At 39.2% G+C, this 17,888-nt stretch overlaps 2 protein-coding genes across 4 annotated transcripts in view; both read right to left on the bottom strand.

Moving 5' to 3' along the window:
* Positions 1 to 45: 45 nt before the first annotated feature.
* Positions 46 to 13,085, bottom strand: dapp1 (dual adaptor of phosphotyrosine and 3-phosphoinositides). 3 transcript variants are annotated; one of them, XM_018766067.2, is made up of 9 exons: positions 12,964 to 13,085; positions 7,243 to 7,365; positions 5,231 to 5,364; positions 4,763 to 4,893; positions 3,946 to 3,993; positions 2,813 to 2,875; positions 2,396 to 2,481; positions 949 to 1,036; positions 46 to 681 (listed from the first exon to the last, which is right to left on the bottom strand). In XM_018766067.2, exons 1-9 carry the CDS (start codon positions 13,032 to 13,034, stop codon positions 658 to 660), a joined length of 768 nt encoding a protein of 255 aa, XP_018621583.1. In that variant the 5' UTR covers positions 13,035 to 13,085; the 3' UTR covers positions 46 to 657. The 3 variants fall into 3 exon arrangements, with proteins under 3 accessions (XP_018621583.1, XP_018621582.1, XP_018621584.1); XM_018766066.1 differs by lacking the exons at positions 46 to 681; positions 949 to 1,036 and adding an exon at positions 1,865 to 2,133; XM_018766068.1 differs by lacking the exons at positions 46 to 681; positions 949 to 1,036; positions 7,243 to 7,365 and adding an exon at positions 1,865 to 2,133.
* A 1,997-nt stretch (positions 13,086 to 15,082) lies between these two features.
* The window catches only part of atp10d (ATPase phospholipid transporting 10D), a 34,818-nt gene continuing 32,012 nt past the window's right edge, over positions 15,083 to 17,888 (bottom strand). Inside the window, exons 22-23 of the mRNA XM_018725132.2 lie at positions 17,065 to 17,252; positions 15,083 to 16,441 (exon numbers count right to left, since the gene is read on the bottom strand). Coding sequence (XP_018580648.2) covers positions 16,234 to 16,441; positions 17,065 to 17,252 — 396 coding nt within the window. The 3' untranslated portion in view covers positions 15,083 to 16,233. The remainder of the gene's footprint in view (positions 16,442 to 17,064; positions 17,253 to 17,888) is intronic.

The following is a 17,888-nucleotide window of genomic DNA, read 5'->3' as shown; positions in this document are numbered from 1 at the left end:
AAATATAGTGAAGAAAAAATCAAGTCTCAGTGGATTAGTTGGCTGCAAACACATTTTATATATTGAACATAAAACAAAAAGGATCTTTATAACTGATCAATCAAAACTAAAAATACATAATAAATACATTTCTCTGTCTCTGTGACATGTTTTGATGAACAAGCATGACTAATTCCTCAGTTTACCAAGATTGAAAATATCTTTTGTCAGAATATCAGAGTACATGATGTCAACAGGAACCACATATAACACAAAAGATGGTTGATAAGCACACAAAGTGGACTAATTAAAACTGTATAAAATAAATAAGCTTAAAGAATAAGCACTAATTCAAGCAGTAGCACTGAAGCAATGATATTCATATTCCCAAACCACCACCTTCATCAGACAAAGTCTGCAGTGCTTAGAACTCTTTCAGGGTCGCCATTACAGAAATCCCCTTAACTCTTGTGACACCATTGTAGCTGGTTTCAGTTCCACTGTGAGCAGTTAAAGATGTCCAAAGGCTTCATTGTGACGCAAGAGACCAGCCTTTATAATGTGAAAGCTGCTGTGAAGGCCTTGGTGCCAGTGTAAATGACTAGTCTCGCTTGAACCATTATACACCTGTGTTCTCCTTGCTGGAGTTCCCTTCTGACATCAAGTTTTTCTTCTTTGTCATCTACCTTTTCTTATCTGTGACTGGAGGGAAGTCGGAGAGCTGCGTTAATATTTAACAGCAAGCTAAGCTACTAAAAATGTAAAATGTTAAAAAATTACAATAGTGTCACATTTTATTCAGCAAATATTTTAGAAATGAAAACATTCAAATAAAATTAGCACCATGCAATGGCATATAACCCACAGAACAGATCTGACTTGTAGCCCTCATTGAACCAGGCTAAACATGGCAGAGTTATTCCAGGTTTGCTCTGTACAAATGGCAAATCCTATGGATGTGTCACTCACCAGCTTCCAACGCAGGATCTTGATCCACTCATCAGCCTCCACACCAGTCTTGGCACAGAGGTAGAAGGTTCTCTCAGGAAACACCAAACTGAGAGAGGAACACAGTTGGTACATGAACAGACTAAGGACCAATGGAAATGTTACTGGAAAGGAGACTTCTATATTACTGTTCGATATATTTACTTTTACATTTATTGATTAAAGAGAAACTTTTTTCCATAGTAACTTAGGATAAACAAAAGTGTATCAACAGACAAAGATACATATGCAGATAGTCATTACACAAGTAACTGTGTAGAGAATTTATGGGCAATTTAAAGGTATTTGTGAGAGATAATGTAATGCAACTTCATGGAGCAGTTAGGAAATCAGAAGAGAAGTGGCCCTGAAAGATGGGATGGAGACCCTTCTAAAATGCTGATGGACAAAGGGAGCACATTTCACTACATCACAGCCAAAACCGAGAACCTTTATAATATTTATAACACTTGATGCCAAATCAGTTTTAGTTTCCATGGAGACAGAGCGGCTCTGAACATCCACAAAGTTGTAATATCACAGTTCTGATTTAAATGATGATACATAACAGACATGATGATAATTGACAGGATTGTATGTTGAATAATTTAGCTTAATACACTCACGTAGTTGCCTGATTCAAGAGCAAAGTTCTAACAGGGTCTAGTTTTAAAAGTGAAAACAAATGACTGCAGACATCAAGAAGACAGCAGCAAATGTGATCTCTGAGGCAGCACCAACTTCTCGTTCTCTCATTTCTCCCTGCACACCCACTTCCTCTTTTTTGACTTTTTATGAAAGACAGGAAGTGAAACACCAAGGCAGATGTGTTCTTGCATTCTTTAATGTTTGCCATCACACCCCTTGATGCCCAAAAACAAGGGGGTATGAGCCCTGCTATGAATCTCATGGTCATCGTGTCTGATGTTTAAGGGAGAAAAGGCAGAAACTCTGAATCCTTTCAGTGTTTACTCGTTTTCAGCCTTAGTCTTATGGTTATGGTTGTGGTTGTTCTGCTCGAAACAAGTGTGCTAACCCTCTGAAGCTCAGATTCGCGCGAGTCTTCTTGCAGTCATGTTTTTCCTTTTGGCACTTTGGACTTGACTCATACTGGACTTTTCCAGGCTGTTCAAAATGTTGCCCCTCCCTGGTGTGTTTTTGGTTACACTAGACACAATGAACAGAGGGCAGAAAGAAAAGAAACTGGTTAGCTGAAAAAAAGGCTGATTTTGAATCCAACAATCCAACGCTTGTTGAATTCTGTTTTACAATGATAGGAAGAACTGACATCAAAGGATCAAAATACATACATACATATATATATATAGAGCGAGAGAGCAAGAGAGAGAGCACGTGAGAGCCAGACAACCACTGAGTTTACCATCCCTAACCGAAAGGCACAGCACAGCTTTCCATAAAAAACACTCACCAGAAGCAGTTAACTCTCTCCTGGGAGTAATCAAACTGCACGGCAGAACATGCAGTTAAATCCAAGGTTCGAATAGGTTCATCAAACTGAATGAAGTGTTGAGGGAAACAACAGGAGAAGACCACTCAGTGACATTATATAGAAATCTTCCTAATTGGTGTCGGGTGATGCACCATGAAATTATGACATCAGTGAAATGGTTAGTGGTAGAATAAGAAAGAAAAATCAACATGCTGGTAGCAGCAAGCACTCAGTTCTACATCCTGGATAAAAGCATAAAAAAGCTACATATATTTACTTAACATCAACAGACATGAACTCTTAATAGAGAGGTCTGACAGCATTCCTTTTGCATCACATGCATTATTACAGACAATCATGTTGTGGTTTCATATGCTGCACCTGTAACTGCCATACCATTTTGTCTTTGAAATATTTGAGCTCGTTCCTGTTCAAGGTGAACCACCTCATCTTCCAGTTCTGAAAAAAAGATGACATACTGTCTGATGTTACAAATGAATGCTAATGTCAGAAAGTTACATTCCTCAATTCAAGATATTGCCAACAATTTAGTTGTTTGAATAAATTAAATATGAAAAATCCTGTAAGTTTCATAATGTTTGCTTTCATATTATGTGTGCAGGGGAAAGGCCTATTTAAATTTAAGTGCTCCCTAAAAACTGAGCACAGATTAATTAATCTCAGACCAAATCATCATTTTTGGGCTTTATTTTTAAAAAGCACAACACACATTTTATTCTTAAGTGCAAAATACCCACAAAAGTACAGGGGAAAATGAATCTTTAATCTTTTTCAAAGTACATATTTGAATTTCTAGTGAATATACTGCATATAAGTGGGCAAACATACATGACATATATAGTACATGACTAATGCAGAATGAATTATACCTCTCATTTAATTTTTCAAGAGCCAATATCACTGTTATCCCCTTGTCATTCTCACTTGCAATAAGATCACAACTAATTGAGCTGTTCAAGTAGTGAGAGAAATACACCAAGTTCTACCAAAATACTTCCCTGTTACACTAGACTATTTGACCTGTGATATGTTTTTTATGTATCAGTTGAAAGAACTAGTGTTATGTTTTTAGATGGGATTTCTGTTGGTATCTGTGTATGACTTACATTTTTTTTGTGGTAGTGCAATAAAAAAGAATAACATTGTTAATTATCCAAATTGCCTTGGTATATAGATTTACTCCTGTTGGTGGTGGCAGCACCATACATACTGGATGATCTCCTGTCATGTCCTTGCAGCTTTCTTATACTTCTGAATCCCAATAAGTATTTCAGAATGAAAGTATAGTACAGCTTATTTAGTATCACAGTAAATTTCAGATTTCCTGTAAAGGACAGTGCAGTACATTGACATCTGACAGAGTAGGCAAAGTCATGGAAAATGCAGCCAGAGTCTGTTGAGTTTCTCGATTTACTTTTCTCCCACATTTCACCAGAGTAGTAAACCTGGTGAACTACAAAACTTCTGTATTTAGTAAAGAAAGGCAAATAAGGCTACCTTGAACTCACCTTGACTATAGCACCCTGCTTCACCAGGTAACCCTCCTTCGTACCCAACTGTACATTAAAAAACAAGTTCTAGTGTTAGGTTTAGACAGGAATTAGCAGAACATGACTGCAGAAGTGTGGGCTGTCTACTGAACACAATACCCAACCTGAACAAATTAGATCACTGGGCACAAGGCAAGGCAAGCGTGGGTAGATCCTGGATGGAGCGCCACTCCATTGCAGTGTAGCCACATATATGCACACATTCACACAATATGGGTAATTTAGAGTGTCCAATTCACCTAAAACACATGGCTGTGGACTATGGGAGGAAACTAATGCACCTGGAGGAAACCCATGTAAACACGTGGAGAACATGCAAACTCCACACAAACTGAGCCAAATTTGAACCTATACCCGAACAGCCCAGGCACTGTGAAGCTACCTGCTGCACTACTGTGTCTCCTTAAATTATAATCACAATGAAATTTAAAAAAAAGAATGAGTGAGTAGACTCTACACGGTCTTGAATATGTTGCATATGAGCTACCCATTACTAGCCCATATCCTTATTTTTGTCAGATGGGGTTCTAGCACAGCCTCAACAACCACGTACCATCCCTCCAAGCAACCTGATGGTTCACACACCCAGAATTCCTCCACAGCTACTGTCCCAGTCACAGAATTCCAGCTTCTGAAATGGGTGGATATTTACAAGGCGCACAACTTGGAACTGAATCCCCTATTGAGCCAGCATGCAATGTGATGGAAGTCATTTCACTGTGTGTTACTGTGTGTCAGGAAAGCAGTTCAGCATAAGTGTGAAGGGGTAACTGACCGAGGGAGCATCAGGCACCAGGTCGTTCTCTGTTCGCCCGGTCTTCATTGCCGTGTGTACCCGCACAGATTCATAGATGGACGGCTCCTCAACTGCTCTGGGGTACGGGCACTTCAACACTATCAGGGTCCCTTCCAATTAGAATGAGCAGAGCCGGTTACAGTCTTTTGTTGATGGTAACATTTTAGTATTTCATGAAATACATAACAGCTTTAATCAGTGAAATACACAAAGAGCTAAAGAAAAGAGAAGATAAATAGACATGCTGTTCCTATCCATACAGAGGATCTGTTCTGTTCTGTATTGATAAGGCAGTCCATCAAATGGAGAATGCATTGGACATGCACTCACATGATCCCTTTTAACACATTTTTTTACCTAACCATAACACATACACATAAATGCACATAGCCAGACTGCATCCCCTCTATAAATCCCAATGACCAGACTGTCCAAAAAAGTACCAACCTGTCTCGCTGCCCACAAGGGGCTGGTTGGCGAAGTGCTTCACAAAGTCCTTCAAGGATGGGAATGTGTTGAAGCCGAAGCAGTAGCGGTTGTCCTTTCGGATTACGTGAAAGTGCTTCACTGAATCCTTGGCCCTGTGTGGGAGGGAAGCCAGGTGTCCAGTTCACACAGCTCACTTTCCATTCCTGTCATACGACACACTCCCACCCTATACAGTACCTCTCTAGCTCAACATTTCCGTACTTCTACACTTGTTGCTGTGCCACCCCCATAGCTCTGCATGTATGAACTTTTGCAGATTAGCATCTGGGTACTTCTAATGTGTAGTGTATTCAGATAAAGGCCTCGTTTAAATGAAAGGCCAAATCTGCAGTCTCCACTTGTGAGCAAGTCAATACAGGGGAAGTCCACATTTGACTGACATGCAGACTATCACCACTTGTTTGGTCAGCTTCCTCCTTCCACTTGCAGTGTGCTCAGGGAGTCTGCTGTATTTAAAAATACGGGATATCATTATTTTATTTTACACCCTCATTATTTGCCTACTTTTGAAAAATTGTTTAACAGCAGGAGCACTGGGTCACAGCAACACAGAAACAGAAACTGCAGCAAGGAGAAATTGCAAATACATCTACATACATACATAGAACAAGGGCAACAGACTGCAGTATTTTAAAAGCATGAACAAATACCATTGTCCAAAAGATCCACTGTTCCAAAAGGTGTCCCAAGTACTTGTGAGTCATCACGCAGAGTTCTCATGCAGAATATTTTTTGTAGCAGAAAACAATCAAGTGGACCATCCATATACTTCTTACAGAGAGAGCTTCCAGTAAAAAACAGAAGAAAAAAATACACTTCTTTGTCCATGAATAAATTAATAAATGTAAATTTAAATGGAAGATGTCTAGTAAGAGTAATCAACCTGTGTTCTAAATCTTTGTCAAAAAAAAAAAAAAACAATTTTCTTTTTACCTGACTAACTGAACACTCTTCTGGTAAACCTGTGTTTCGACACCTTACCAGAATAGAAGGGAATATCAAACTGTCGTAAAAGACCTAATACTGTGGACTGAGCAGGACAGGTGTACCTATATTGACCAAGTATTATGTAAATAAACAAAAGGGATGACCTCTTCGTTAAACAGAGTTTCTTGGAAATCTCCTATAAATACGTGTCGGAGTAAGCCAGACTCTATATAATACACTGACATTTATTTATTTAGCAGACGCTTTTCTCCAAAGCAGCTTACAATGGATACTATGTAGTGTTACCAGCACACACACCCTATTCACCATGGTGACTTACACTGCTAGACACACTACTTACAATGGGTCACTCATCCATACATCAGTGGAACACACTCTCTCTGTGTCTCTCACACACTATGGGAGAACCTGAACAGCATGTCTTTAGAGTGTGGGAGGAAACCCATGCAGAACATGCAAACTCCACACAGACTGAGTGGGGATCAACCCCATGTCCTCTCGCACCACCGAGGCACTGTGAGACAGCAGTGCTACTCGCTGTGCTACCCAATAATAATTTATATTAATATTTAAATAATAATTCAAATATTAATATAATTAAAGGATATTATGATAACAGTGCTAGTATTAAACCATTAAAGCTACAAAAAGTAACACTGACCCAGTTCCTTACAAGTTTTCAATGCACCATTCAGTAGGTTGATTTTTTAGTCCAGTTTATGAATATATAATATTTCTGTATGTATATTTATATACTTCCTTGTCACAAGTGCTTCAATGGTGTTTTACTGAGCTAATTACAGCGCTGTGACCCAATCTTCTGTTATCATCCTTAATCCATGACCTTCAGCTGGTTACGATTAAAGAAAAACTGGCCTGATTTCTGTCAAAATCATAGGTGTTACAGATAGGTCATGAAACTAACTGCTGAGGTATGAAAAGTACTGTCATATTGGTTTGCATACTCTGAAATATGCTGTACTTGTCATCTGAAGTAAAGAATGAGGGCAAACAGGTCGTACCTGACAGACAAGGCAAAAAACGCAGGTCCTTCATTGCTGTTCCGTAGGAGATAGCTGCCATCACGGCCATTGGAAAGAAGCAAAGCCTCAGCAGCATGGCGAGACAAGTCATAATGGTACCACCTGGAAGGCTCACAAAGTGTTAGAGCAGGAGTGCAGACAGTCTACAGTCCTCCACCAAACCTAATGACCCCGATCACTTTTCCTGACCATGTAGAAAAAAGGGCCAGGAGGTCAACTGTCATTCTGATCATGCCATTCACTTCTTAAGTGTACAGTACAGCTAAAAAGTGTATATGGAGCCAGCTTTATCATGGAAAATAATAGTCATTGCACAATTAGCATCATATGTGTTCAACTGCGGCATACTTTAACATTTTTGGATCATGTTCACTAATGCTCACTTAAATACATCTTCATTAAAACTCATATGTTTAACGAAACCTGTGCAACCAACCAATAATATTTGCTTTTGTACAAGAGGCGCAGCTCATGCATGTGTTTACTGGCATATGATGAATAAATGTTATTTATAAATTATTTGCTAATAAAGACCTGCAACTTACATTACAATGTTTTTTGCTGTATGTTCTGCATCATATGACATCATCGGCAAACTCAAAATTTAAATCCCAAGTCTACCACTCATGTAAATGTAGGGTTTTACAATGTGGAGGTTGGTCTATTGTAATGCTGGCACTGGACAGAGAGGTATTTTTAAAAGTTTATTAGAAAAACAACCACATGCACACACTTCTAGGATGAAATTTCCTCTGCCCGCTACCCTCCAAAAAAATGTATCCTTCATCTTCTCTCCTAGGGGTGGGTGCGGTGGCAGTGCAGTGGGTTGGACTGGGTCCTGCTCTCTGGGGGGTCTGGGGTTCAAGTCCCACTTGGGGTGCCTTGTGATGGACTAGCATCCCATCCTGGGTGTGTCCCCTCTCCCTCCAGCCTTGCGCCCTGTGTTGCTGGGTTAGGCTTCGGCTCCCCGTGACCCCGTATGGAAGAAGTAGTTCAGATGATGTGATTATGATGATCTTCCCTCCTTGTGCTATTCCCTTAACCAATCATTAAATCTCATCTACAAAATGGATATCACAACCTAAAGAGCACATTGTATAATTTTAGAAAAAGTTATAATCATGTTAATATTAATTAAATTAAGTGAAAACAACCTTTAAAACACACACACACATTTGCTGAAGCTGCTTGTCCCAAGTGGGGTTGTGGCAAGCTGGAGCTTAGCCCGGCAACACAGGGGGTACGGCTGGAGGGGGAGGGGACACACCCAGGGTGGGACGCCAGTCCACCGCAAGGCACCCGAAGTGGGACTTGAACCCCAGACCTGCCAGAGAGCAGGACCCAGCCAAGCTTCATGCACCACCGCACCCCCAACCTTTAAAACATGCTCTTGCAAATACATAATAAATGTACTGTATACCAGTGCTTATTTTTAATGTGTAATGTGTTATTTCAAGAGTTCTATAGAAGAGTTATTATAGGTATAAATTTATGCTATCTATTGCTACTTTTCAACTGTTTCACTAAAACAGAACTAGTCACAAGACTTCACAGGATGGGGCATTTCACCCATTTATGGTTATTGGCTATATGTGGATACAGACAACAATCTAATCCCTAACCTTGATGTTAACCATGCAATGACTGTCTAGTCCATACATTTTAATTTCTAAAAAAAATTTCAAATGCAGTAATAGTAGACTTAGCAGTTGTTATATACCATGATACCTGTGTAACCACTGTGTTTTATTCTGCCTATTCTCTTCAATAAAGACAGACAACCCCAATTCTAAAGTGGCTGTTTAAACTCAGAACACTGCACTTATGCACTCATATTGGGCTAGTTTTCCTCCCGGTGCACTCTCTAAACTGGCACCTGCTGCAACAGCATATACAATAACAGTTCCCATTGTTTCACACTGCAAACAACTCTATGACAACTTAACATTATTGACTTGATTCCCTTCAATATACATACTGTAATGACCCACGTTACTGTGTTTAGGCGGGAAAATGTGTTTGGTGTAAACAGTTACATTAGGGGAAAAATGTGGAATGTAGGTGTACAACCACTGGGGGCACTTCTGGGGGAAATGATGGGGTGACCGTTTTTGCCAGTGTGTTGGGAGAGAGCCTTGGGGTGCTAAGCAGGCTGGCAAGGATGGCTTGAGGCGTAGATCCTGGAGGAAACAGCGTCCTTGGACCAAGAGCATTATTTCTCTGTGTGCTGGTGTTCAATTAAACATTCAAGATGAATGTTGCCTCTGCGTCTTTCTTCTCCCCATCCAAACCCATGACGCTGTGCCAAAATACATCATAGATTTCTTTAAACAAGATAGGGTTATTTTTGTCTCAGCATGTAGAGCTCATGCCTCACAGTTCCTGAGGTGTGGGTTCCATGTCTCCCTGCACAGTTCTAAAACATTTCAGATGATTTTAAACTGCTTGTAGTGTGTGTGTGGGTGCATGTTACATTGCTCTGCTGTATAGGTGACTGAATGATTAGAGGGAGTTTAGTGAACTGTATCTAGCACTCTAGAATACCTTAGATAAAGGCATCAGCTGAATACCAATACAGGCAGTTCCCGGGTTACAAACGTCCAACTTACATACAACCCGCAGTCACGAACCACCTCTGTAAAGCCTACTATATTAAAAATTCGAGTTACATACAATGATTCAAACGGGCACTACTTTACGACACACATCAATTATTGCGCTTCTACAGCAGTTTGTCATCATGGCGTGTGGTCCAAGGTAGGACAAAGACTTCCTTCTTTTCAGTCGGACTGCCATACCCACACCCTTGCCCTGAACTTCCGCACCTGCCTAAAATCAGAGCAGCAGGGTATAAAGAAGCCGCACCTGCACATCCTGGTTGCAGAATCTCATTTGAGAAACCCGTCTCTCCAGCAGCTTCAAGTGAACCCATGACAACCTACTCATTCTTCCAAGTACCTCGTTCTCCTCAATCCACTGCACCCGCTCTTGACGTCCATGACAAAGCATAAATGTGATGCAAGTGATGGCGATGCATCAAATAAAAATAAAACGATCATGAATGAAACTAAAGTGGAAATACTAAAGCGGGAAGTGAAACACCAACAAACATTGTAAAAGTGAACATTCAAGTTTTTTAGTTTTTTATAGCAACACACATACAAACATTCTCTCTCTCCTCCTCTCTCTATTATAAATACTGCAATTACATTTAGTATAATAATAAAAAAATTATTATTGTGATAATAATAATAATAATAATAATAATGTTGTTCTTGTTATTATTATCAATACATTGTAGTATTATTATTGTAACGACCAGCATTACTGTGTTTGAGCGGGAAATGTGTTTATTTTAATTAGTTAGAGTTGGGTGACGTATGGGGAATATAAGGGGGTGATTGCGTCTGCACAGGGGAGAAAGAAGAGAGCCTGGGGGCGCTAATTAACCTGGGAAGGCTGACTAGAAACTCAGGTCCTGGAGGAAACGGGGTCCTCAGACTGAGAGCATTATTTCCCTGTGTGCCGATGTTCTAATAAAATGTTCAAGATTTCAAGATGAACATTGCCTGTACGTCCATCTTTGCCCCATCCAAACCCACGGCGCAGCACGCCACATTATTATTACTCTACTGTACTGTTGTATTAAAGATGGTTTCGTGTATCAGATAGAGTTTATTTAATGTTTTCTTATGCATAGAAAGGTACACAATATACTAAGACAAACATTTGACTGACGTCAGACACGAGACGTACCTAACTGTCCCGATATACCTAAAAATCCAATTTATAGACAAACATAGGAACAGAACTCATTCGTAATCCAGGGACTGCCTGTAATATAATATAATTACACAATGCTTTGGAAAATAGCATCTGCCTAAAGAAGAAATTTAAATAAGTGGGGTGGGGCTGAGTATCACTGCTACTGCTTTGCACAAAGTCATGCTTGAAATACCCAGGCACATCAACTTAAGTCTGTCAAATTTAAGAAAGGTGGAATAACTAAACAAAATCGAATGATTGATAAGTTCTCTTCAACTATTTATGTCCCCTCGTCTTTGAAAAAGAAGATGCTATAGTTACAAATGCATAACTTCACCATTGTTCATGCATGACCAAAAGCAAAAAAGCAAACTCTCCGCCATCCAACAGCTGTATCGGTCACAACTTTCATACATTTCCTGCTGATAAAAATAAGACAGTACGTTGTGTCTAAACCGCAGAGGGTTTGACATTGGAAGGGAAAAAAACAGCATATGGCAGGACTGATAAACCCCATTTATGCTGTGTATTTTGGACACTTACTGAACACAAAGCAGAGAAGTACCAAAAAAATATAAGTTGTAAATGGCAAACATGCTGTTAGTGTATGGACTTAAGGTGAAAAGGTGACATGAACAAAGTTTATACTTTTGGGTAATGTAATGGCAATGCACTAAAAATGATGTATAATGTGATAAAACGAAGATTAATAAATTTCATGAACTGCTCTGGAAGAAATGTAAAATAATGTATGAAATGCCTGAGATCATTAGAGAATGGGGGAAAAGAAAGATTTTGTAATATCACAAATTTTTGGACACTGAGGGATTCCCCATTAGGAGGATACAATGTTCAGCAGATACAGACTTTCTCAACCCAGTAAGGCACTTAAAACCAGAACTGAAAATATTTATTCTTGTGTAATACAGTAGATTATCAGAATTTGGCCATTTATTTGTAAACAAAATTACAAAATAACAAACTGAACTACTTATTAATGAATCTGGGTTAAATTTCTGCAGTCTTTTGGGAGATGGGTTTTGTATGTTTACAAGAGATTTCATTACTTAAGGTTTTCTGTTTATTAGATAGATATGTGCTGTAATACTGCATTTTCAGTTTTCACAACATATGCTAAATTCTTTTACTTCTTCAGTTGATTTCAACATTGCCCACAACTGCAACTTAGTATGTTGTTAACAATGACAATCTAACACTTGATTCTAGTTAAACGCCGACCAGCATCCATGGAAACATTTATGTAGCTGGCATTTCAAGAAAAATTAATTCTACTTCCCCATAAATCCTCACATACAAACGTCTTAGAATGGTATATCATTTCCTTTTGAAAAATACCTTATCCTGAACTGCTCTAGACTAGTAAAAATTACCCAGTTGTGTAAATGAGTAAATCAGAAAGCAGTAGTACACCCGGCGTCTTGCAAAATCTCCTTGAACAAAGCCTAGGCACCAGCTAGATCTAATCATGTTATTATATATTTATATAACTATAACTATATATTTATTTCAGGACAACAAACCTGCAAGTACAGGATTACCGTTCCCTGCATGTTTCTGTACAGTAAAATTCCCAGTTGAGTTGTACAGTACGAAATTTTGTTGTCCATAACATAATATAATTATCAGGTGTGAAATAATAACGCGAGACATCAAGTTACTGACCGAAAGTGTTCAGCTACAGAACTTTTAGCGAACGCAGGCATAGCACTTGAGTTGATAGTTAAACATAATAGACCGGCTATAAACACAGTGCCCTCACAAACAGACTTAGTTTATGTTTATGAGTACATATAACACATTTTTTATATATGGATGTGTGTGTACGTACAAATATACAGAAACGATAATCACGTGACGTTACATGACTATGTCTTTTATTTATATTACAATCCCCCAGTAAGCACCTCTTCTTACCCCAGTGTTTCCAGCTCGTCCTCCAAGTGACTGTGAGTGGTGTCGCTGCGGAGAGAGCTGCCGTCACTCATCGTTGTAATGTCACAACTCGTTTCTCCGTGCTGCTGCTGATCTTTGATATCTTATCTCGACAAGAACAAAGGGGAAGCTGGCGGAGGCCACGCCCACACTGGCTGGCTTTGTTTTCCCGTCACTTTTTTTTTCTCTGAATAAATATGACGAATAAACTGACAAGAAAATGTCTAAGGTCTCCATTTGTTATGACTTACTCCGCAGATACAGCACTATTATTCCCTGCTCTGTCGTAGAATATATTCTTAACGACCAATTTCACCCCGTTACTTCCAGCTAAACTTTATTTGAAAAGATGACCCACTAAAAGTTATTACGAATTGCTCCAACATTATATAGTTTTGCGTGGCATAAATCTAGTACAAACTAACACCTTTTCTCTTTCCACCCTTAATTTCTTTTTCAGTCCTTAAATTTTTCATTCCTTGACCATGGATCATTGTGTTTTCTGTCATAAACTTTTATACCACTGCATGTTGCCTCTTAATACACTTTGTGTATATTCTGCTAAACTTAATTTTCGTTAATTTGTGCTTCAGGAGGATATTCCAGAACCTATGGATCATAACATAAATAAGCTGTAGGCAGCTGTGGCACAGTGAGTAGCGCTGTTGTCTCACAGCAACGGGGCACACTCGAGAGGATGTGGGTTTGATCCCTGCTCAGTCTGTGTGGGTTTCCTCCCACAGTCCAAAGACATGCTATTCAGGTCCACCCATAGTATATGTGAGTGATGAGAGTGTGTGTTCCACTGATGTAGGGATGAGTGACCCTTTGTAAGCAGTGTAAGTCACCTTTGTGAATAAGGTGTGTGGGCTGATAACACTACATAGAGTTCATTGGAAGTCGCTTTGGAGAAAAGTGTCTGCAAAGTAATTAAATGTAATAATGGTTAAAATTCCTAGGAGTAGGATGCAGGTTTGTGAAACAGGTGGTGGATGTATGTCTGAGTGAGTGAGATGTTCCCAGCAAAGAGAGGGACTGAAAAGACTGATGTGTTATAGGGACATGCAGATTCAGAATAAAAAGGTAACATCTGGGAAGAGCTGTGCAATGAATATACACACTGAATCCATATTACCATATCTCAAAAAGAAAAAAAAAAAATTCACTTCAATGCAACACATTGTAAACAAAAACGTATTTGGCTTCAGCAAAAGTAACAGCTAAATAAAGAATAATATAGACATAAAGGCAATGTGAAAAATTTATTTTTAAGAATTTTTTTGTAAATAAATTAATGCAATAGTTTCCAATACAAAGAACAAAGTCGTTAATTTAAAATCCATATGCCAACGTTTTGAAGTGTTAGTGCAAAATCTTTTTTTCTAAATGCAGCTACTTCACGGTAACCCAAATTCCTTACTAGCAGTTGTGTATTTCTATACAGTATAGAGCAAAGCAAGGACTTTAAAACACTTTGGTCCTTCATGTATTTTCATCTATTGGAAACTTATAGGTAGAAAAATGTGGTATATGTATATAAAAATTAAATACTGACTTATCACTTTACAAAATTGAGCAATTATTTTGTGTGTTGCAACCCAGAAAACTACTGCTTGCATAGGACATCTGTTTACCTCTGAAGCAGTGTAGGTCAACTGAGGACTGCTCTTATACTATACTGTGTATACATTTGTTCTCCAAGGCTGGTCCTGCAGTATGCTGTGAAACATCTAGGTGGTTTTTAAACATATTAATTACATTAAAAACATGAAATGATTATCCATTACATGATTGTAACAAGACTTGTGATGAAGTTTGACTGCCCTGCTTCGAAAAAAACACATTGATACAAGATGCAACTATAGAAGATCTTCAGTCTTCACAGTGACATCTCTCAGATTAAACATGCACTAATCTTGGTGATGAATACAATACATAGATTGCCTGGAAATTATAATTATATTTCAGTTAATCAAAGATATTCCGGGGTGTCCAAAAAAAAAAATTATAGAATCAATTTTGTTTGTTTCATGTCTTACAGAGGAGAAAAAAATTCAGAATTGTATTATTAAAAAATATAAAGTTTAAATATAAAACTGAAGAATGTACTTGTAACACAAATCAAAAGGTACTTTTTTAACAATTTTTTAATTTATTTGATCAGTTACGTATTGTGTAAAAAAAAGTGCACAATATCGAGTAGACAGAGAACAATTAGTCAATTTCATTTATGTTCTCTATTTTTAAGCAAAGCTGGTAGTGCTGGAGCCTCATACTGCCTTGGCTGTGTGATTGTACATAGGTTCAAACCCTGCTCTGTCTGTGTAGAGTGTGTATGTTCTCCCAGTATTTACTCAGGTTTCCTCCCACCAGTCCAAAGACGTGTTTCAAAGGTGTTGGTGACACTTAATTGTCCTCAGTGCATGTGTCAGTCTGCTTTGGGGGGAACCCTGCATCCTGACTAGCCAAGCACCCGTTGCTTTTTGGGATAGGCCCCAGACCACTGCAACCTTGAAAAATACATTTGTTAATACTACACTTAAACTGTTTAAATGGACAAACAGCTGATTAACAGCCTATTGACAAGAGAACAAATAAATAACCCCATACCTTCTGTCAACTGCCCCTTTGGATGTGACCACAGTAATAGTATTTAGGCATACTGAGTAGAGACATGTTTTCTATGGACACAAAGCTCCATGAAACATGCTTGGGACATAGGGACTGGCTTTCAACGGCCCCATTCACAGAAACTACAACTAAAGCAAAGAACTGATGTTAAAAAGTTGTAAATGACAAATATTCATATGCTAAAAGTATATAAAATTTGTCTGAATTCAAATCCCAAAAGAAATTGTATGGAGAATTATAAATATAAATATGAAACAGGCCTGCCTGCTCATTATAGTATTCATAAACATCACTACTGTGTGCAGCAACCACGCCTGTGACCTGTGAGCAGATGCTGAAGTGAAAAAGCTGATCCTCAGTGATTGTTTCAGAGGAAACAACAATGTTAAGCAGCAACATCACAGAAGTCAGAGTTATGTGGCACCTGACTGTCCAAGTATCTTCCAGCCCAGAACCAGTATAGAGCTGGATTCTTTCCAAACAGCACAGGAGCAAATGGCTTTGAAAGGCTTCTCTTCCTTTGGTCTTTTATCACCACTTCTGTGTCCCTTAAGGTGCTCCACCATTGAGTGTCACCTTGAGAAGTGCAAAACATACAGCAACAAACAAACTGACATCGATTCATGAGTTGATCGAAACTGGATTGGGGTGGCACCCCCTGGGGTCTCCATCTGCTGCAGTGACGGTGATACTTGGCTCTCCATATCCCAGTGCCGTTCTCCAGTTTTGAATTCCTCTCCTCTGTTCCTCTGGACCCAACTTGTCCAGCTGAGCAGCTTTCACTAAATCCGTGGGGTTCACACTGTTCTTCACACTTGTGTACAGGACCCTAGCAAAAGAGAAAGTCACTTCTCATTCAAATATTTTCTATTTCTAATTAAACATTTCAGCACCCACAAACCCATGTCTAACAGATTGTGTAAAGCTTAAAGAACTGGCCTTTTAACCAAGAGTATTTAGTTAATAGATGAACCACTGCAGTACCTCTAACTTATTAAATCCAAATTCTCCCAGTACTTATCTAGATCGTTTGGTGAAAATTTGGTGAGCAAATAAGTAGTATCATAATAAAAAATCTATTTAGTAAAAAAATACATAGCACATAATTCTGAGAATTTTTAATGAGAATTCTAGCTCGGTTTACATTACATTGCTTAATTTAGCAGACACTTTTTTCAAAGCAACTTCCAATGAACATCTATGTAGCATGGGGAGAACATGCAAACTCCGCACACAGCAGAGATTGCACCCACGTCCTCACAGCAGCGATACTTGCTGCACCACTGTGCCACCCTGGTAGTTTTTTACCATCCTAAGACTATACTTAATAATTAGTTTAGCTTGTGAAAACACAGGTAATTAAGTACATCAGTACACACTTACTGATGTGTGCATATAAGTCTGTTTGAATGTACACGGTGCATGTGTGCATGTGAAGATGCTGTACTGTACCTGGGAAGCAGTGCCAGCACAGTGGTGAGGACACACACACAGTAAAACTGGGGGTCCTGCATGTGCCGGATGTCAACGCCAAGGGGATTGGAGGGGGAGTTACAGGTCACACAGGTGGCACTGAAGACCAGCATGAACACAAAGTAGAAGAGTGCGCTGCCCACTAGAACCACACCATGAAGCCACGTCTGCAGCAGACCGTGCATATAAGGACAGATGGAGACAAAGACAGAATGAGACAGGAAAGTCTGACCAAGAGAGGCAAACACAGCCAAGAAGGTTAAAATGACAGTGAACCAGAATGTATTACTATTAAATAAATAGTTTAATAATAAATTTCTAATACACCAGTCCATTGCGGGGTAGCCACGTGCTCACACAGACACAGAGCAGTTTACATTTATTCATTTAGCTGACGCTTTTCTCCAAAGCAACTTACAATGTTAATCTACCTACAATTATTACTCACTTGTACAGCTTGGTAACTTTTACTGGAGCAATTCAGGGTAAGTACCTTGCTCAAGGGTACTACAGGCAAATGAGACGTGAACCTTCAACCTTTAGGTGGAAAGGCAGCAGCTCTAACCACTACACTACCAACTATTTCTAATTTAGACTCACCAATTCACCTGAACTGCATGTCTTTGGACTGTGCGAGGAAAACAGAGGACCCAGAGAAAACCCACACCGACACTGGGAGAACATGCGAACTCCACACAGACTGAGTGGGTATCAAACTCACAGTCTCCCACACCACCCATGTGCTGTAAGGCAGCAGTGTTACTCAGCGTGCCACAGTGGCACCAGATGTATATACTGTAGCA

The sequence above is a fragment of the Scleropages formosus genome, chromosome 8, assembly GCF_900964775.1.
Source record: "Scleropages formosus chromosome 8, fSclFor1.1, whole genome shotgun sequence".
In the NCBI taxonomy this organism is placed as follows: Eukaryota; Metazoa; Chordata; class Actinopteri; order Osteoglossiformes; family Osteoglossidae; genus Scleropages; species Scleropages formosus.
The sequence above is the reverse complement of the archived record's forward strand: the minus strand, read 5'-3'. Positions and strand labels throughout refer to the sequence as shown.